Source organism: Protopterus annectens, chromosome 9.part0, assembly GCF_019279795.1.
Source record: "Protopterus annectens isolate FY-2018-M chromosome 9.part0, PAN1.0, whole genome shotgun sequence".
In the NCBI taxonomy this organism is placed as follows: domain Eukaryota; kingdom Metazoa; phylum Chordata; order Ceratodontiformes; family Protopteridae; genus Protopterus; species Protopterus annectens.
Genome location: NC_056743.1, coordinates 1,075,840,284 through 1,075,854,688, shown reverse-complemented (window position 1 = coordinate 1,075,854,688; position 14,405 = coordinate 1,075,840,284). Strand labels below are relative to the sequence as shown.

General features: G+C 40.1%; 1 protein-coding gene across 4 annotated transcripts in view; it reads left to right on the top strand.

Moving 5' to 3' along the window:
- AAAS (aladin WD repeat nucleoporin) overlaps positions 1 to 14,405 on the top strand; it is a 1,251,774-nt gene that overhangs the window by 1,021,192 nt on the left and 216,177 nt on the right. For all 4 annotated transcript variants that reach the window (XM_044083905.1, XM_044083907.1, XM_044083908.1 and 1 more), the window contains exon 14: positions 1,804 to 1,871. In XM_044083905.1, the coding sequence (XP_043939840.1) occupies positions 1,804 to 1,871 (68 nt within the window). The remainder of the gene's footprint in view (positions 1 to 1,803; positions 1,872 to 14,405) is intronic.

The window sequence follows — 14,405 nt, the reverse complement described above, 5'->3', positions numbered from 1 at the left end:
TTTTATCGGGATAGTAGCCTACTTGAAGCTGATGTTTTCTCCCTTGGGAGTGCAAGCCACAGCAGCCTTGCTACCGTGTGTGTGTGTGTGTGTGTGTGTGTGTGTGTGTGTGTATGTGTGTGGTGGGGGCAGATTTTGGAAGATTGGCCAGCTCGCTATATCCATGGCAGGATGTAATACATATAGCTAAAGGTTACTACAGCAGTGATTATAACTGAAAATTTACTGTTATAGTAAGAGCATTTATACCTCTGTAATTTCTTCAAAGGGGTTAGCAATTGGAACATCTTGGGGACAGCAACACGGTCCTCTATCCACATCTTCCCAAAAACATTATAGGTTGGGTCTAGTTTCTAGAGCTAGAACTGTGTTCACCATTTTTGTATTGAAGGGCATATTGTACTCTTTCACCTAGGTGTAAACCGACAACCCTGCCTATAGGACCAGCTCTGGGAGCCTTCCCTTATGTTGTGACTGCAACGGTGATCCACATGAAGAGCATAGTTCAACTGTGTAGGCAACTTTCCATAGTAGTATGGGTACTGTTGCAGTCCTGTTTCCCCTTCCTCCATCCACTTTGTTGATTGGGGAACTTAAGGGGCTGGGATGGGTACCTTTTCATCTTTCCCCTTACTAACCAATATCTCTCTCTACCATTTGTTCCCCTTGTTTGGGTCCTTCATGAGGGTGTAAATTTTCGAGGTTTCAAACCTTGTCCCCTGAGAATCTCCCAGTGCAATGGGCTGTTAATTTAGACAAAGCTTTGACCTGTTATGGAGCAAGAAAAAACTAAAGATGGGACTGGTAGGTGCTGCCCATATTTTATGTACATGAAACCATCCAAGTTAAGGTGATATCAGCCTGGCTTAGGAAGAAGGGAACTTGGCTCTGAAAGTTGTGCCAGTTGTCGGACTCAGCCTGTGGCAGTAATTCATTAAGTTGCAATTACAACAATGTTCACACTGATATATCTATTACAATACATTGCCTACACAGCTGTAATATCTTTGTTTACTGTTTTTCTCTTTACAGTCCAGTTTGCCCAAGTTCTTTTAGAGGAGAACTAAAAGCATATGACAGGACACAGTGACATCACATCTTTTGCCAGCAGGAGTTCAGGCAAGCTTAGAAATTTTTAAGACTTTCTTAAAGAAAGGTCTCAGGAATGTGATCCTAGGTATCACACATTACCAGTAACAGTAAAGGTCAGTTGATACAAGTTTCTCACACATCCATCATTTTTAACTCCAAGTATGTTTATATTTCCAACAAATCTCATTTTGTTGTTAAAAGAAGCATTCAAATGTATTTAGCAAGAGGCTCATTCATCTGCCATGTGTCCCTTTGGTTAGGTCCCGTGGCAACACTTTTTTGTCTAGGTTGAGGATTACCTTGTGTGCTTGTGAGTACTCTGTGAGGATTTGTGGGTCTGGATGGATGGTTTTAGTTTAAGCAAATGCAGCTTGGTGATTTAAGACATATCTTTGTTAAATGAGTTGTTCTTGAGAGCAGCTTATATGTGACAGCCACTTCAAGTATTACTGAGAAATTGTACATATATGAATGTACAAAATGTTATTAAAGGGGCATTTGTGAGATTATAGCCTAAATCACTAGATTGAAGTTGAGTTTTAACAGCCTGAGATCACAGTAAGATATGGTCACATCCTTTTTAAAGGACTTAAATTGGATGTTGAATGTCCTATAACAAGCAAATTTGCAATTCATGGTTATGAAGTGTACTTGTTTGATGCCAACAGGACAGTGCTAAACATTTTTTTTATCTGTGTCTGTTCATTACAGGGTAGGTGGTGAGGTACAATCTATGGCCTGGGACCCAACAGGAGAAAGACTTGCTGTTCTGTTTAAAGGTAATACTCTGTTTTATCAATTTATGCCTCAGTGTCATGCGTGGTTCTATAGAACCTGTGCTTTGAAAACTGAATTATCATCTTTTAGTGTACTGGTCAGCAGCTTCATCAGGGTCTAAATAATTCATGCCATTACCCTTTCTTCTTTAAATAAGACCAGAGAAGCTGTATTCATCAAACTCTTTCCATGTGTTTTTGCTTTCTCCATTTTTCCCTGAAGGAGATTCATCTTAATACTGTGCATACCCTTTGCGAGAGGGCAGGTTGCTACTGGACATAGAAAAATGACCTTTTATAAGGGAGCGTTGAAGCATTGTCTTGCCAAAAAACTGAAACTTCTGATCATATAGTAGTTATTAGTAACACTGTGCACCATTCAGAAGTCAATTTTTGGCCAATATGGAATTGAAAACAAAACTTCTAGGAGACCTGCATAGCTTTTTGACAATTTACACTTAATCCTCTCCAAATTCTGAAGAGTTTGGACAGTAAAATGTGCCATTTTTATAACGAAAGAATATACCTACCCTTAGGAATTAAAGTCTGCATCATTTGGTGAAGATGGAAACATTATGTATAGCCATCTGGTGTATTGGCATGTCGGGTATGGGCTTTTGGGGCTGGGGTAAATGTGGACCACTCTAGTGTGTTTACATTTATTCATCTAACTGTGTTATCTGGTTCATTCTTAACCTCCAGTCAGTGTATGTTTTGATGTTCTACCTTTGTCTCTGTGGCTTTTCTCTGGGTGCTCTTCTATCCTGTTTGCCTCCTTTCATCCAGTCTGTCTGTCTGTTGGACCTTCGAGATGCTTGTGAGATCTGAACTGACAAAGCTAATGCTCCAGCCTCGAGCTTCTCAAACTTTTCCCCTCCCACAATGCATCTGTCCCCTTCAGTCTAGCTTCTCCCAGATATCTGAAAACAAAAAAAAAAAACATACACACAGCAGGTATTGGAAAAATAGTTTTACTTGAGCACTTTGTCTCAAAGTTAACAGGACTTCCTCAGAATCTCGTTTGCAGCCATTGTGCTAGGACATGATCTGCAGCCATGTAACTAAGTGCTCCACTGCAGCCATAAAATTTGATAATTGCCAAGGTCTTTTTATTATTATTGTACTGTTAGTTTCTCAGTGCCATTTCGATGATAAGTTTACAATTTTTTCTTCTAGTTACTGTTTTATAGAGTTAGGTTTAGAGCTTCATCAACTTCATTTTTGGGCCTTCTGTTCCTTAATTTCCTGTGGCATGTGCTAGTTTGTAAATCTCATCCATAGTTTGCTTTATCCATTTGATGAGTTTCTGTTTATGTAGGTTTAATGATGGAAGATAAGGAGAAAAACAAGATCATCTTTAAAAAGTGCTCTAAATGTGGGTATAAGATTTCCCCCAGGATGGTTGTGGGCCTACTGCCTCAGGTGGGGAACATTTGAATGTGGACTGTTCAGTTTGTAATTCCTTTGGGCAGAGAGCCCTTTCAGTTAGGAAAAATAAATTAGTAATCAAAGATAATTTCCCTCCAAGAAAACCTCAGGGAAGACTAAGTTCTGTGATAAACAGGATAAGGACAGAGGAGAACACAAGGAAAGGAAGGTAATTGAAGAGTCTCTGTCATCAGCTTCCAAAGTTTCTAAGTAGGACTATCCTTCAAGATCAGAGCCAGAGCCACTTCCTATGCCTCAGTCCCTTTGGAGCACTTCTTAATCACAGACAAGTCGCCTGCGAAACCACTGAGTAAGTATTCTTCTGACAGAATCATTCTCAGATCCCAACCCATCCTCCTACTGTATCCTCACTCAGGTTGCTTAGCTCCATAAGGAGTGTATTTGATTTTGAACTGGGTTGGATGATGATGGCCTTTCTGAGGACACAAATAGGCATGATTGCCACTCCTTCCCCCTCAGTGAAGAGGGTAGAGAGCATAGGTAATGTTTCCCCTATTTATGCTCCTTCTGTGGCCCACATCTCCAAGCCTATGTGTTTGGAGGTGTTGACCAGGCTGGAGCCTGTTTCCCTGGCACCAGAATCCCCAGATCCATCCGCTGAACTCCAAGATTTTTGGTGCTGATAGTAACTCAATTAAGCTGACTTGATGCCAAGTGCCCAGCACAGTCTTCGGAGCCACTTTTAGCGGCTTCATTGTCTGGCTCTGGGTCCTCAACATTCAGGTTGTTGGGACCAGTCCTCTCCTTAAAGCATTCCTCTCTGTTAGGTTGGGGCTCTTCCCTTCAACTGTAGTCATTCTTCTTCAGCGGGGATGGTGTCTGGCCAGAGGAAGGTTCCTCTAATGTGGCAGACATCAGATCCACCTCCAAGATCATGGGGAGGATGATTTAATCTCCTCTGAAACTTGAGTTTTAGGCTTTACAGGTCACTGTTCCACCCATTGATGCCTCTGGTCTTGCCTGTCAGCCTTCTCATGCATCCATCAGTCGAGAGTCAAGCCTTAAGCCTCAAAAGGATGGTTTAAGTACCACCACAGTCCTCTTAGGGCTCTGACAACTCCCCATCTGATGTACCAAGAAAGAGGACATACAAAAAGGAAGCATCTGGACTTCCTTTCATAGTCTCTTGCATCCGACTCCGATTCAGGTGATAGAAAGGTTTCCCTTCAGTCTGCACATGAAAATGTTACCTTTGACAAGGTCATGGATCTCTTGTGTCAGGGGGTAACTGGCCCGCTGACCTACTTCCCTTCTGGATGAGGAGGTCTTGTTTGAGGCTTATGATTTGACACCCTCTACATCGTGGGTACTCCTACCTGCAGACCATCTCATAGATCTAGCCATCCAGAGGTCTTGGCAAGAGCCTGAGTCATAAAAGTCCGTACCAAAGAAGCCTGAAAAATTTCTGAGGCTACCCAACAACAAACAGTACTGAATGGAGGGCCCCTGGTGGATTCCATCATTATCTCAGTTGCCACCAGGAAAAAGTTGACTAAGAATATGGCCACAATCCACCTGCCCAACAGGGAGTCCCAAGCAGTGGACCAGCTAGGGAAGTGAGCATGTGCTTCTGACACCTTTACTATTAGGTCCATGAACTATGGCACTCATGAATAGACCTCAGAGGGACCTAGCCAAGCAGAGTTTCGAAACTCTGAAGAAACCCTCTAAACCAGATTCAAGAAAACAATGAGGAGCGCAGCCTTGATTGTAATGTATAATATTACTGATCTGTTCATGTGGGTTATGCACAATGCAACTGATGGAGCTGCCCTGGTAGTGGGGTCAGGTATCTGTATGAGGCACCTTACCTGGCTAAATTTATGGGATTTTGTGAACAATTTCAAAGCATCCTTCGCCAACTCTCCATGTGATGGAGTTTAATTATTTGGCCCAACTCTGAGTGCATGCAGAAGTGTAAGCAGGATGGGAAGACATTGTCTGCTGTTTATTTATTTATTTCACATTTGTTAACCGGGTTAGTCCAAACGAGTTTGCAAACAAACCCATTTTCAGTGGAGACCCGAGGGGAAAGAGCCCCAGCAAACATAAGCAAAGACATTCTTGTTGGAGTGAGATTTGAGAATGTTCAGAGACCATACAGCAGCTACCAAAAAGGGCCCATATTTCTGTACTTGCAAACATCCAAGTGTCCTCCCTCTAACTCATTTTCTGACAGGGTTGGCCAAGGCAAAAGTTGTCCTTTTAACAGACTCAGACCCAGAGGTTGTGAAGTTCTGTAGAACCAAGGATATCGTGGGACATTTTCAAATCCCCAGCAGTTTTGTCCCCTGAGGGGCTACCCAACTGCTCCTCTATAGAGGCAGATATCTCATATCCCTCTATGCCCCTGCATGGATGGCCATTTTGTGGGATTCTTGGGTAAGGGGGGTAATATCCAGAGTTTTGTTATATGCCCTTTTCCCATCCTTCCGCTGTCTCAGTGGTCACTCTCAGGTCTATCACCCTACTATCTCAAAGTGGATGAAAAGGAAGTTCAGTTCTTTCTAGAAGAGAGAGCCTTACGGAAGGTCCCATCAGACCAGCAAGGATCAGGTCACTACTCCAAGTTATTTTTGGTTCTAAAAAACAAGGACCTCAGGCCAATCTTGGACCCAAGTTAGTTAAACATGTTTGCACCATGACCATTCTGAACAGAGTCTTCTATACATTTGATTCTACAATGTCTGCAGGAAAATGACAGAATGTCCTCTGTGGACTTCATGGATGCTTATTTACTCATCAGGATTGCCCCAGCATCCAAAAGGTTTCTTCCCTTCCAAGTAGAAGCCAGTTACTGCCAATTCAGGGCCCTGCCCCCCAATCCCCCCCCCCCCAGTGTTCACCAAGTGCATGACTGTTGTTGCAAACCATGGTGTTCCTGTACTTGGACAGTTGGCTTCTGGCTACCACAACAGTAGAGTCCCTATGGAAAGCCTATGATTATTTTCTCTGTATTTGTCTGTCCCTGCATCACAATCAGTATTGAAAAATCTCTACTGGAACTGACTTAGACCGTTCAGTTTTTTTGGCTGCCATCTGGACACTGTTCACCATGTAGTAACCCTTGCCCACAGAAAGAATATGGGTTTTACACATGACAATATAATATCCAATATTGTTAATCCCCGTTCATTCCTTATGCCTGGGTTATCGGTTCTGACCTCGGAACTGAGCTGGCCATCTTCCAAGCTCGCAACAGCCACAAACTCTCGAGCTAAACTCTTACCACAATCTCCCTCTCCCTGTTACCTCAGATTTCGTTTGCTGCATCGCCATTCAGTCATGTCAAGCCACTTCTCTTGAGCTAAGTAAAACTTCTTCGATAATACCTAATCGTATTGAAGTTCTAATCAGTTCAAAATTTGTTAAATAGTTATCTCTTACCCTATCGCATCTAGTGACTCTATTTTGGTTGTTTTCTAGCCTTTCTTTCTTCTTACCATGAGGTAACTCCTTTACCATCATTCTTTCCTGCTTTATCTTTGGGTATTTCTCATACCATTGTTGGTACCTTCTTCCTTCCTTTCCTTTCTTCCTCCTATTTTTTGAACTGTTGGTAATGGGTGATCCTATGTGATATAAACTTGATCATTCTCTGTAATGCTTTGTGACAAATGTTTCCAATACTTCTCAGTCACGTCAGTATGGTAATCTTTGCACAATCCCCAATACAACAGTCTTGTCACATTATTATGCCTTACAGGCCCTCTGCCATTAATTTATCATGCCCAGCAACCAGATGTGCAACTGTTTCCACTTCTGTTTTATAGAAGCTGCATATGTCTGTTTCTCCTACATGCTCAATGGACTTTGTAAACCAACGTGTACGTAGTCCGTTATCCTGTGCTGCCAATATTAACCTTTCATCTTTTGGTTTAAATTTGGCTGTCCTTAACTATTCCTCTGTCAGATCTTGACCAATATGAGGTTATTCCAGGAGTTTTCTGTACTTGCAGCTGTATGTATGCCTTTTCCACATTTCTTGCCTTCTCAGCTGATCCTTCTCCTTGTATCCTTTTGTTTTTTTGGCACATTCACTTGCTGCCTGATTTTTGTCTGCTTCTGGCTTGGTTTCCATTTCCACTTGACACTGCTATGCTTCTGCTAAACTAAGCAAGGAAGTCATCTTAGACTTGTTCTCTTCATGTTTCAAAACTTTCATTTTGTTTGGATCTAATGAGGTCAGCAGATATTTATGCAGTTTTATAATTGCAGATCTGAACACATAATCAGTTTCAAGGAGGCCCATACCTCTTTTAGAAAGAGGAATATATAATTATTTTTTTTGTCCCATTGATCCAATACCTTTGGGGGCCAGTCAGTCACCCCAAAACTGTAAATTAAAACAGGCAGAGCAAATTGGTTTATAGCTTGGACTTTTGTTACTAGGTGTAAGGGCTGTTTTCAGTATCAATTTTAGTCTTCTAAAATATTATTTACTGAGTATTGTTCGCATTTGTTCGTGTTTTATTGTCAGTCGTCCTTCATCAATTCCCAGATATTTATATACCTTCCTGCTCAAGTTCCTTCATATCACATTCCTGTCCCAGACTGATATTTTCTTTGTGCTGCAGCTTTCATGTTTTAAATGTTACTTTTGCACATTTATCAAGACCAAGTGACATTCTTATATCATCTGAGAAAGTTTTGACCACTTCCAGTTGTGCTTCCACCTCCTCATTTGATGAACTATACAGTTTTAAATCATCCACAAAAAGAAGATGAAAAGTCTTTACAATTTGTTGTTTTCTGGGAGCCAAATTGTAACTATGGCCTAATCTGTTAAGTAGACAGCTTAATGGGTTAAGGGCAAGACAAAAGAGCAACAGTGACGGAGTCACCCTGGAATATCCCACTTTGAATTTTTATCCCTGGGATAATAATTTGTCCTTTATCATGGCTTAGCTGCTGATTGGTTTGCCACTGTTTCATGGTCACTGTAATGTAACTGAGCAAGGTAGGGTGTATCTTATACATCTGTAAGTACTCCTTTATCCATGAATGTGGAATGTTGTCAAATTTTCTTTTATATAATCTATCCATACCATACTTAAATTCTTCCCCTTTTCACAATTCTCTATTATGACTTCAACAACAGATGATCCTTTGTTCCATATGACTTTCATTTGTCACCCTTTTGTTCTGTTGCCACGACTGAGTTTTCTTCTAAATGACTATACACTCTGTTGGCATTAATTCCAGTGTAGGATAGCTTGCAGGTTTACTTTTAAGGAGTATCATATTTGTTGTTGTTAACTGGGTTGGTGTCTGTTTGGGGTGTGCATATAAGTAGGTCTTGGGGCTAAATCTGTGCAAAGATGCTAATACTTTTAGCCAGAAGTCAGGTACTGCATCTGGGCCTGAGAATTTTCCAATTAAGAGCTTTTTCTTTTTTGTTTTTCAATTTCTCTAGCCATTCTTCACCCATTTTGTATTCTGTACATTTGAACTTCTTAGTGTTCCTTTTACTACTCCTGTTTATTCAGCATCTTTATTATGTTCCACAGGATCTTCATAAATATTTCTCCAAAGTGTGTCTATTTCCTCTTTTTTGGTGGTGTTTCTAGTCCTTTTTCTTTGTTTCCAGTTCTGTATAAAACTGTTTTAGGTCATCAGTGAATTGCTTATTTTGTTCTTTTCCTTTATATTTATGTGTATGTCTTCTAAGTTTTCTGCCTGTGCTAATATCTTATTATTTGCAATTCCGGGTGATAGTTCCTGGTCTGTTCTAATACTGTGTGTTGCTTTTATCACGTCTGTATTTCTAAGTATTTTTAATATGTTCCCTGTTCAATACTCTCTTTAACAGTAACACTTCTTAATTGCTTTGTAGTTTCTCTGTTTTATACTTGTATGATGGCATTTGATTTTTTTCCCTTTCTTTCCCTTATTACCCTGTATTTTTGTGATAAGACTTTGCTATTAATTTAGCTGCACAGTAATCTATCCTATTTACTTCTGTTATGTCACATGAATTTCTGTTAATAGTATTGATTTGTTTTATCAAACTTGTAACATTTTGGGTCTTACTGTACTGACTTTTTCTGTAATCTGTTTTTTTCATCAGTCTTAATACGTTTGTCCATCTCTATTAAATCAAGCAACTCTTCCCTTAGATAATTTTTTTTAAACTGAGGGCACATTCTTTGTTCTCAATTTCTTGATGGCATTCTACGTAAAGTTCCAGAACTTCTTCGTGTGACATATTCTTTTCAGATGCATCCTGCATCATCCGTTGCTCTTCCATATGGGAGCTCACTGGCCTATCACTCCACAACATTGACTGTATCACAGTTTCCTGTTTCTTCCCTTCCTGTGCAACTTCACCTGAACTTTTCTACTGATTTCTTACTGAAGGCTGCAGAGTATCTTCATGTGGCAACTGATGAGATACTTTCTTTTCCATCTGTTTTTCCTTAACTTGGGGGCTCACTGTTCTATCATGCCGTGACATTACCAGAGTCAGATTTTCTACATTAAATCCTTCACTTTGTTGGTAATCCGTAATTCTATTTGTTTAACGTATTCATTACTAATCCCGTTTTCTACTTTCCCCTTTAAACATTCTTTGTCCTGTAAAATTTTCATTATCCGGATGTCTTTACCTATATTTCTCCTCAAATATCTTTGGTGCTGCTGTTTTATGTTGATTAGTTTTACTTTCTCCTCTGCATAAATATTGCATCATATAAAATCTTTCTTTCTCATGTCCATGTTTCTTTTTTATACCTTTCACAAATCTATAGGTCATGTTTATATTTTTGTACTTCCTCAGTCACTTCTTTTTCCAGTAGGCCCAAATTTTTTTGTCTATATATTTTTTTCATGAATCTGTTGTAGTAATGAATACAAATTTGCATTTTAAGCTTTTGACATTTTTTCTTATTCAAGTATTTTCCCCTTCTAATTTCTCTCTTAATATTTTTGAATATCTTCTATCTGAAAATTCTGGGCTTCTTGCATAATAGTAACAGTACATAATTTCTTTCTTATCCTCAATAGTCCACTCTATCATCTTTATGGCTCTTTTTTTTTAATTTTTAACCTGTTTGTGTCTATGATCTATGATATATAAAATACAGTCTATATATCAGTGTCATGTTGGTGAGATTTTGTAAAAACAGAGTCCACCCCTTGAAAGTACTCAAGACTTGAGGAAGAATTCTATTCCAGTATTACTACTCTCCCTTGCTTGCTGATTTTATCAATTCTGCATCCAGGCACCTGTATATGTTCTTGTATACTTTGTCTAATGTAGTGTGAAATTGTCATTATTTCTTGATTTGCAGGAAGGTGGTCACTAGTTGCATTGGTATGAACTTAAAGGTTTTGGGGGATGCATGCTAAGTAATTGGCACGTTATATCCAAAATAGCATTTGTACAGACAAGCAGGCATACATGAATGCTGGAATTTAGAGGAAAGAGCACGCACTTTTGATTGGTGGAGAAGATATAGCCAACCAAGGACTTGTCAAGTAGGGTCCTCTAATAAACTCGCATAGTAAGAATGTATCTTCTATTTGTGGCAGGTGTAGCATTAAATACCCTGTTTCTTTTCAAGGTCAGAATTCTGGAAGGAGAGTCCTTCAAACCCTTCACATGCACCATCATCTCAAATCTTAAATTATTTATACTTGTTTTCACATTAATTCTCAAAATGGAAAGAAAGGACCTCGGAAAAGGTATACACCTGGTAGGCCTGGCAGAAGAGAAATTTCAAAGAAGGCACAAAAGGAAATGCAGGTCATGCAGTGCCTCTTCAGAGCAGGGTTTTTCCATTTTTATTGTCCCCAAAAGCATGGGTGGCAAGTTGTCTAAAGTACCAAAAGCCTCTTAATTAGCCTTTGATACTGTATAGTGTAATTGTTAATTGACACTTTTGACTTTAGCTACTTTGGTGTTGCCCTTGATGATGGATCCTTAGTGCCTTTTGATGGATAATCCCAGACCCATGCCAACACCTAATTCTGCCCCTTCTCTAGATATCCTAGTATCTGTACGTTGCACTGTTTGCCAGGATCTACTTAAGCATATTCTAGGAAACTGCAAGGAAGCAAAAAGGATCTATATCAGGTCAACTTTAAATAGAGGGGCTAAAGCTGTGAATAAGACCCTGGTTTGGTCAGCAACACACGCACTTCCTTTTGGAGCTGGCATGTAATGGAGAGAAATGGCAAGGTTTATGCCTGTTCATCTCTCATCTGAAGGGAGGGTGTCAGACCTCTCAACTGTCCTTATTTTTGGAGGAACGTTCCTATTTTCTGAGTTGATTTACCTCTGCACAGGATGTCCCTGTTTTTGGAGGCTCTATTCTTGTTTTCAGATTATTACATTGTACACTGTCTCTTTGATAATGTGCTTATATTTTTCCATTATTTTTTTCTCTCTCCATTTTTTAAACCTTTTTCTGACTTGATTCCACATTCCTACTGGAAGCGCAGAGTTATCTGCTATTTGGTATTCAAACTTTATGGTAATTAGATGCCCAGATTTTAACTAGATGTTCCTACCTTTCAAGGGCCTGTGATCCTATTTTCATTGTCTGTAGGTTGAGAAACATGGAGGGTGTGGAGCGTTCTGGGTGCACACAGCTGGGATCGGGAGTATCAATGATGTTAGTGGAACCATATGACTAATACATGGCAAGTCTGAGACAAGGCAGATGAGGAACATATCACCAAGTGGATCCCGGCTTGTCCAACATGGAGCAGCTGAAAGCTGCTTCAGCTACACCGCCACATATGGTTAGAGCTAACAAAATATCTGCATGTAGCATGCAATATCACACTACTGGTGACCTGGTCCATTTCCCTATCAGCTATTTCCCTTCTCTTCCTGCCAAGGGAGCCCCACTCGGGGAGTAGTACTGGGAATGAAAGTTCTCCCTTCAAAATGAGAGGTTTTCTAGTCTCCCTCCCACCATGCCTTGGTGGACCCACACATGAGATAGTACTGGGATTTGGAGGTCAGAGGCATTGGGAAGATCACCTAGCAGTTGCTGGTCAGCTGCAGACTTGGAGTAAAATAATTAAATAAGTAAATAAATATAACAACCCCTCCCTTGGACCATTGTCGGTGTATGTTCAAAATGTCAAAAATGCAGAAATGGTACCCCTTAATCTTTACTGATGAAAGCAGAAAGCTAAAGTATTTCAGAGCTGAATATTGGTTTGTATTGGAATTACTTAGTAGCAGTTAATGATTTTTGCTCAAAAATATTGCTTGGAAGCGACATTTTAATCTTGATAAAAATAATTACATTGCTTTGACAAACATTGTTGCTAATGAGGAAGTAACTAACAGCATTTTACTGTTAATTAAAAAGACACAAAAAACAGGTTTTAAGGGATAGTTTAAAAAAAAACGTGCACACAAATGGATCCTTGAGGCTTTCCTGGATAACGTTTAGTGCTTTTGTATTGCTAGTGATAAATAAAAGATGAAGGCAATGAACATTATTCAGAAAAGCCTTGATGGTCCATTTGTGTGTTTTTAATGTTGCAATTTTTATAATTTAAAACCAGACAAAGTGGGACAATCCCTTAGTTGTTCTGGAAGGAGATTACTCTGATCATAACCAGCTTAAGTGTTCTCATCATGAATGCCAATAAATTTCTCTTGACAATGAAACTGAAGGTATGAATCTTGACATTTGTGCTATAAAGCTCATTGCTCTGTGTTGCCTGGTTATACACTTCTACTCCTCTTCGATGGGTAACTGGAAGTACGCAAAGCATGTGCAGAGACTTTGGGTATCATTTCTTTCAGTTATGCTCGGAGTCTATGGAGTCTATTAAGAAGACCAAACCTAAGTCGCAATCCTCTATATGGTATTTAGATATATTAAATAATAAATAAAAAAAACTTTTTCTCGAAAAATAAGGCATTTGCCATTTTCTGTGGTGTTTTACTTTTACAGGATGCATCTAGTCAAATTGGGACTGTCCCATGAAAAGAGGGGCTTTTCATCCCCATTATACGCGTTACAACATACACAATAAATCTAATAGCTTTCAGCAAACAAAATATTTCATTATTCAAAAGGTTTTGAAATTCTTAATCCATCACCAGTTTGGGTTAAATAACTGAGCAAGTCCTTATTCTTGGATGAATTAATACTGCTTCAGATAATTCAGTCCACATAATTAACTTGCTTTTTATAAACACCTGTATAAAAATGAGTCACTGTGCTGTGCTTTATAAATTTATAAGGGTAAGATGTCTTTCCATTCATATGCTGCAGTATCCATAACATTTGGGGGGGGGGGGGGGGTCCACCTTTGGTTGACTCATATGTCCATTATACCAAAGTTAAACTGCTACTGCAAAGGTACGTGCGACAAGCCGCATCACACAGAGTATGTCAGCCATAAAGGGACATCAAGTTTAAAGTGGGCATCAGCACGCACCTATCTCAGAACTTTTCTGCCGCCTGTTTGACTGCCAGTTCTGGTCGTTGCTCGCTTCGGAAAGTGGTGTTTGTGCTTCAGATAAGTGCCCCATAGGGCTTTTTTTGTTATCTTACTCGCTGCTATGTATATTTTTTGTGAGTTAATGTCAGCTAGGAAGGGCAAGAGTCAGTGTGGAAGGCAGATTCCACATAAAGATGCTCACGAGCACTGTTTATTTTGCATAGGCCCAGAACACAACCGTACATCCTATGACATCTGTAAGGCCTTCGTCCCGAAGACCCTTAGGAGCAGGCTCGCTTCCCTTAGGCTGTATTTGGAAAATCAGCATATTAAACACCTTGCATGGGATATGGACCTGACATCAGCCTCTTCGGAAGGGCCACAAACCAAAAAAGGTCAAAATGTCCCGGCCTGATCCGTTGGCTGCTCCCTCTATTCCAGGTGTCCCTTCCAAGGGCTTTGAAGGACCGGAGGCTGCATTGGAAACTATGGAGTTTCCTTCGATGGTTACCCAGGGGGGAAGCTGTCAAGGAGTCTTTTAGCATTTCCCAGAGGGAATCGCAGGAGTCTGACTCAGCCGCCAGGGGGAAGAACCACGGCTCATCTTCTCCAAAGACCTTTGTGGGATTACCCAGATAGTAGTGCAGTAAGATGTTCCCTCAGACGTCTAGT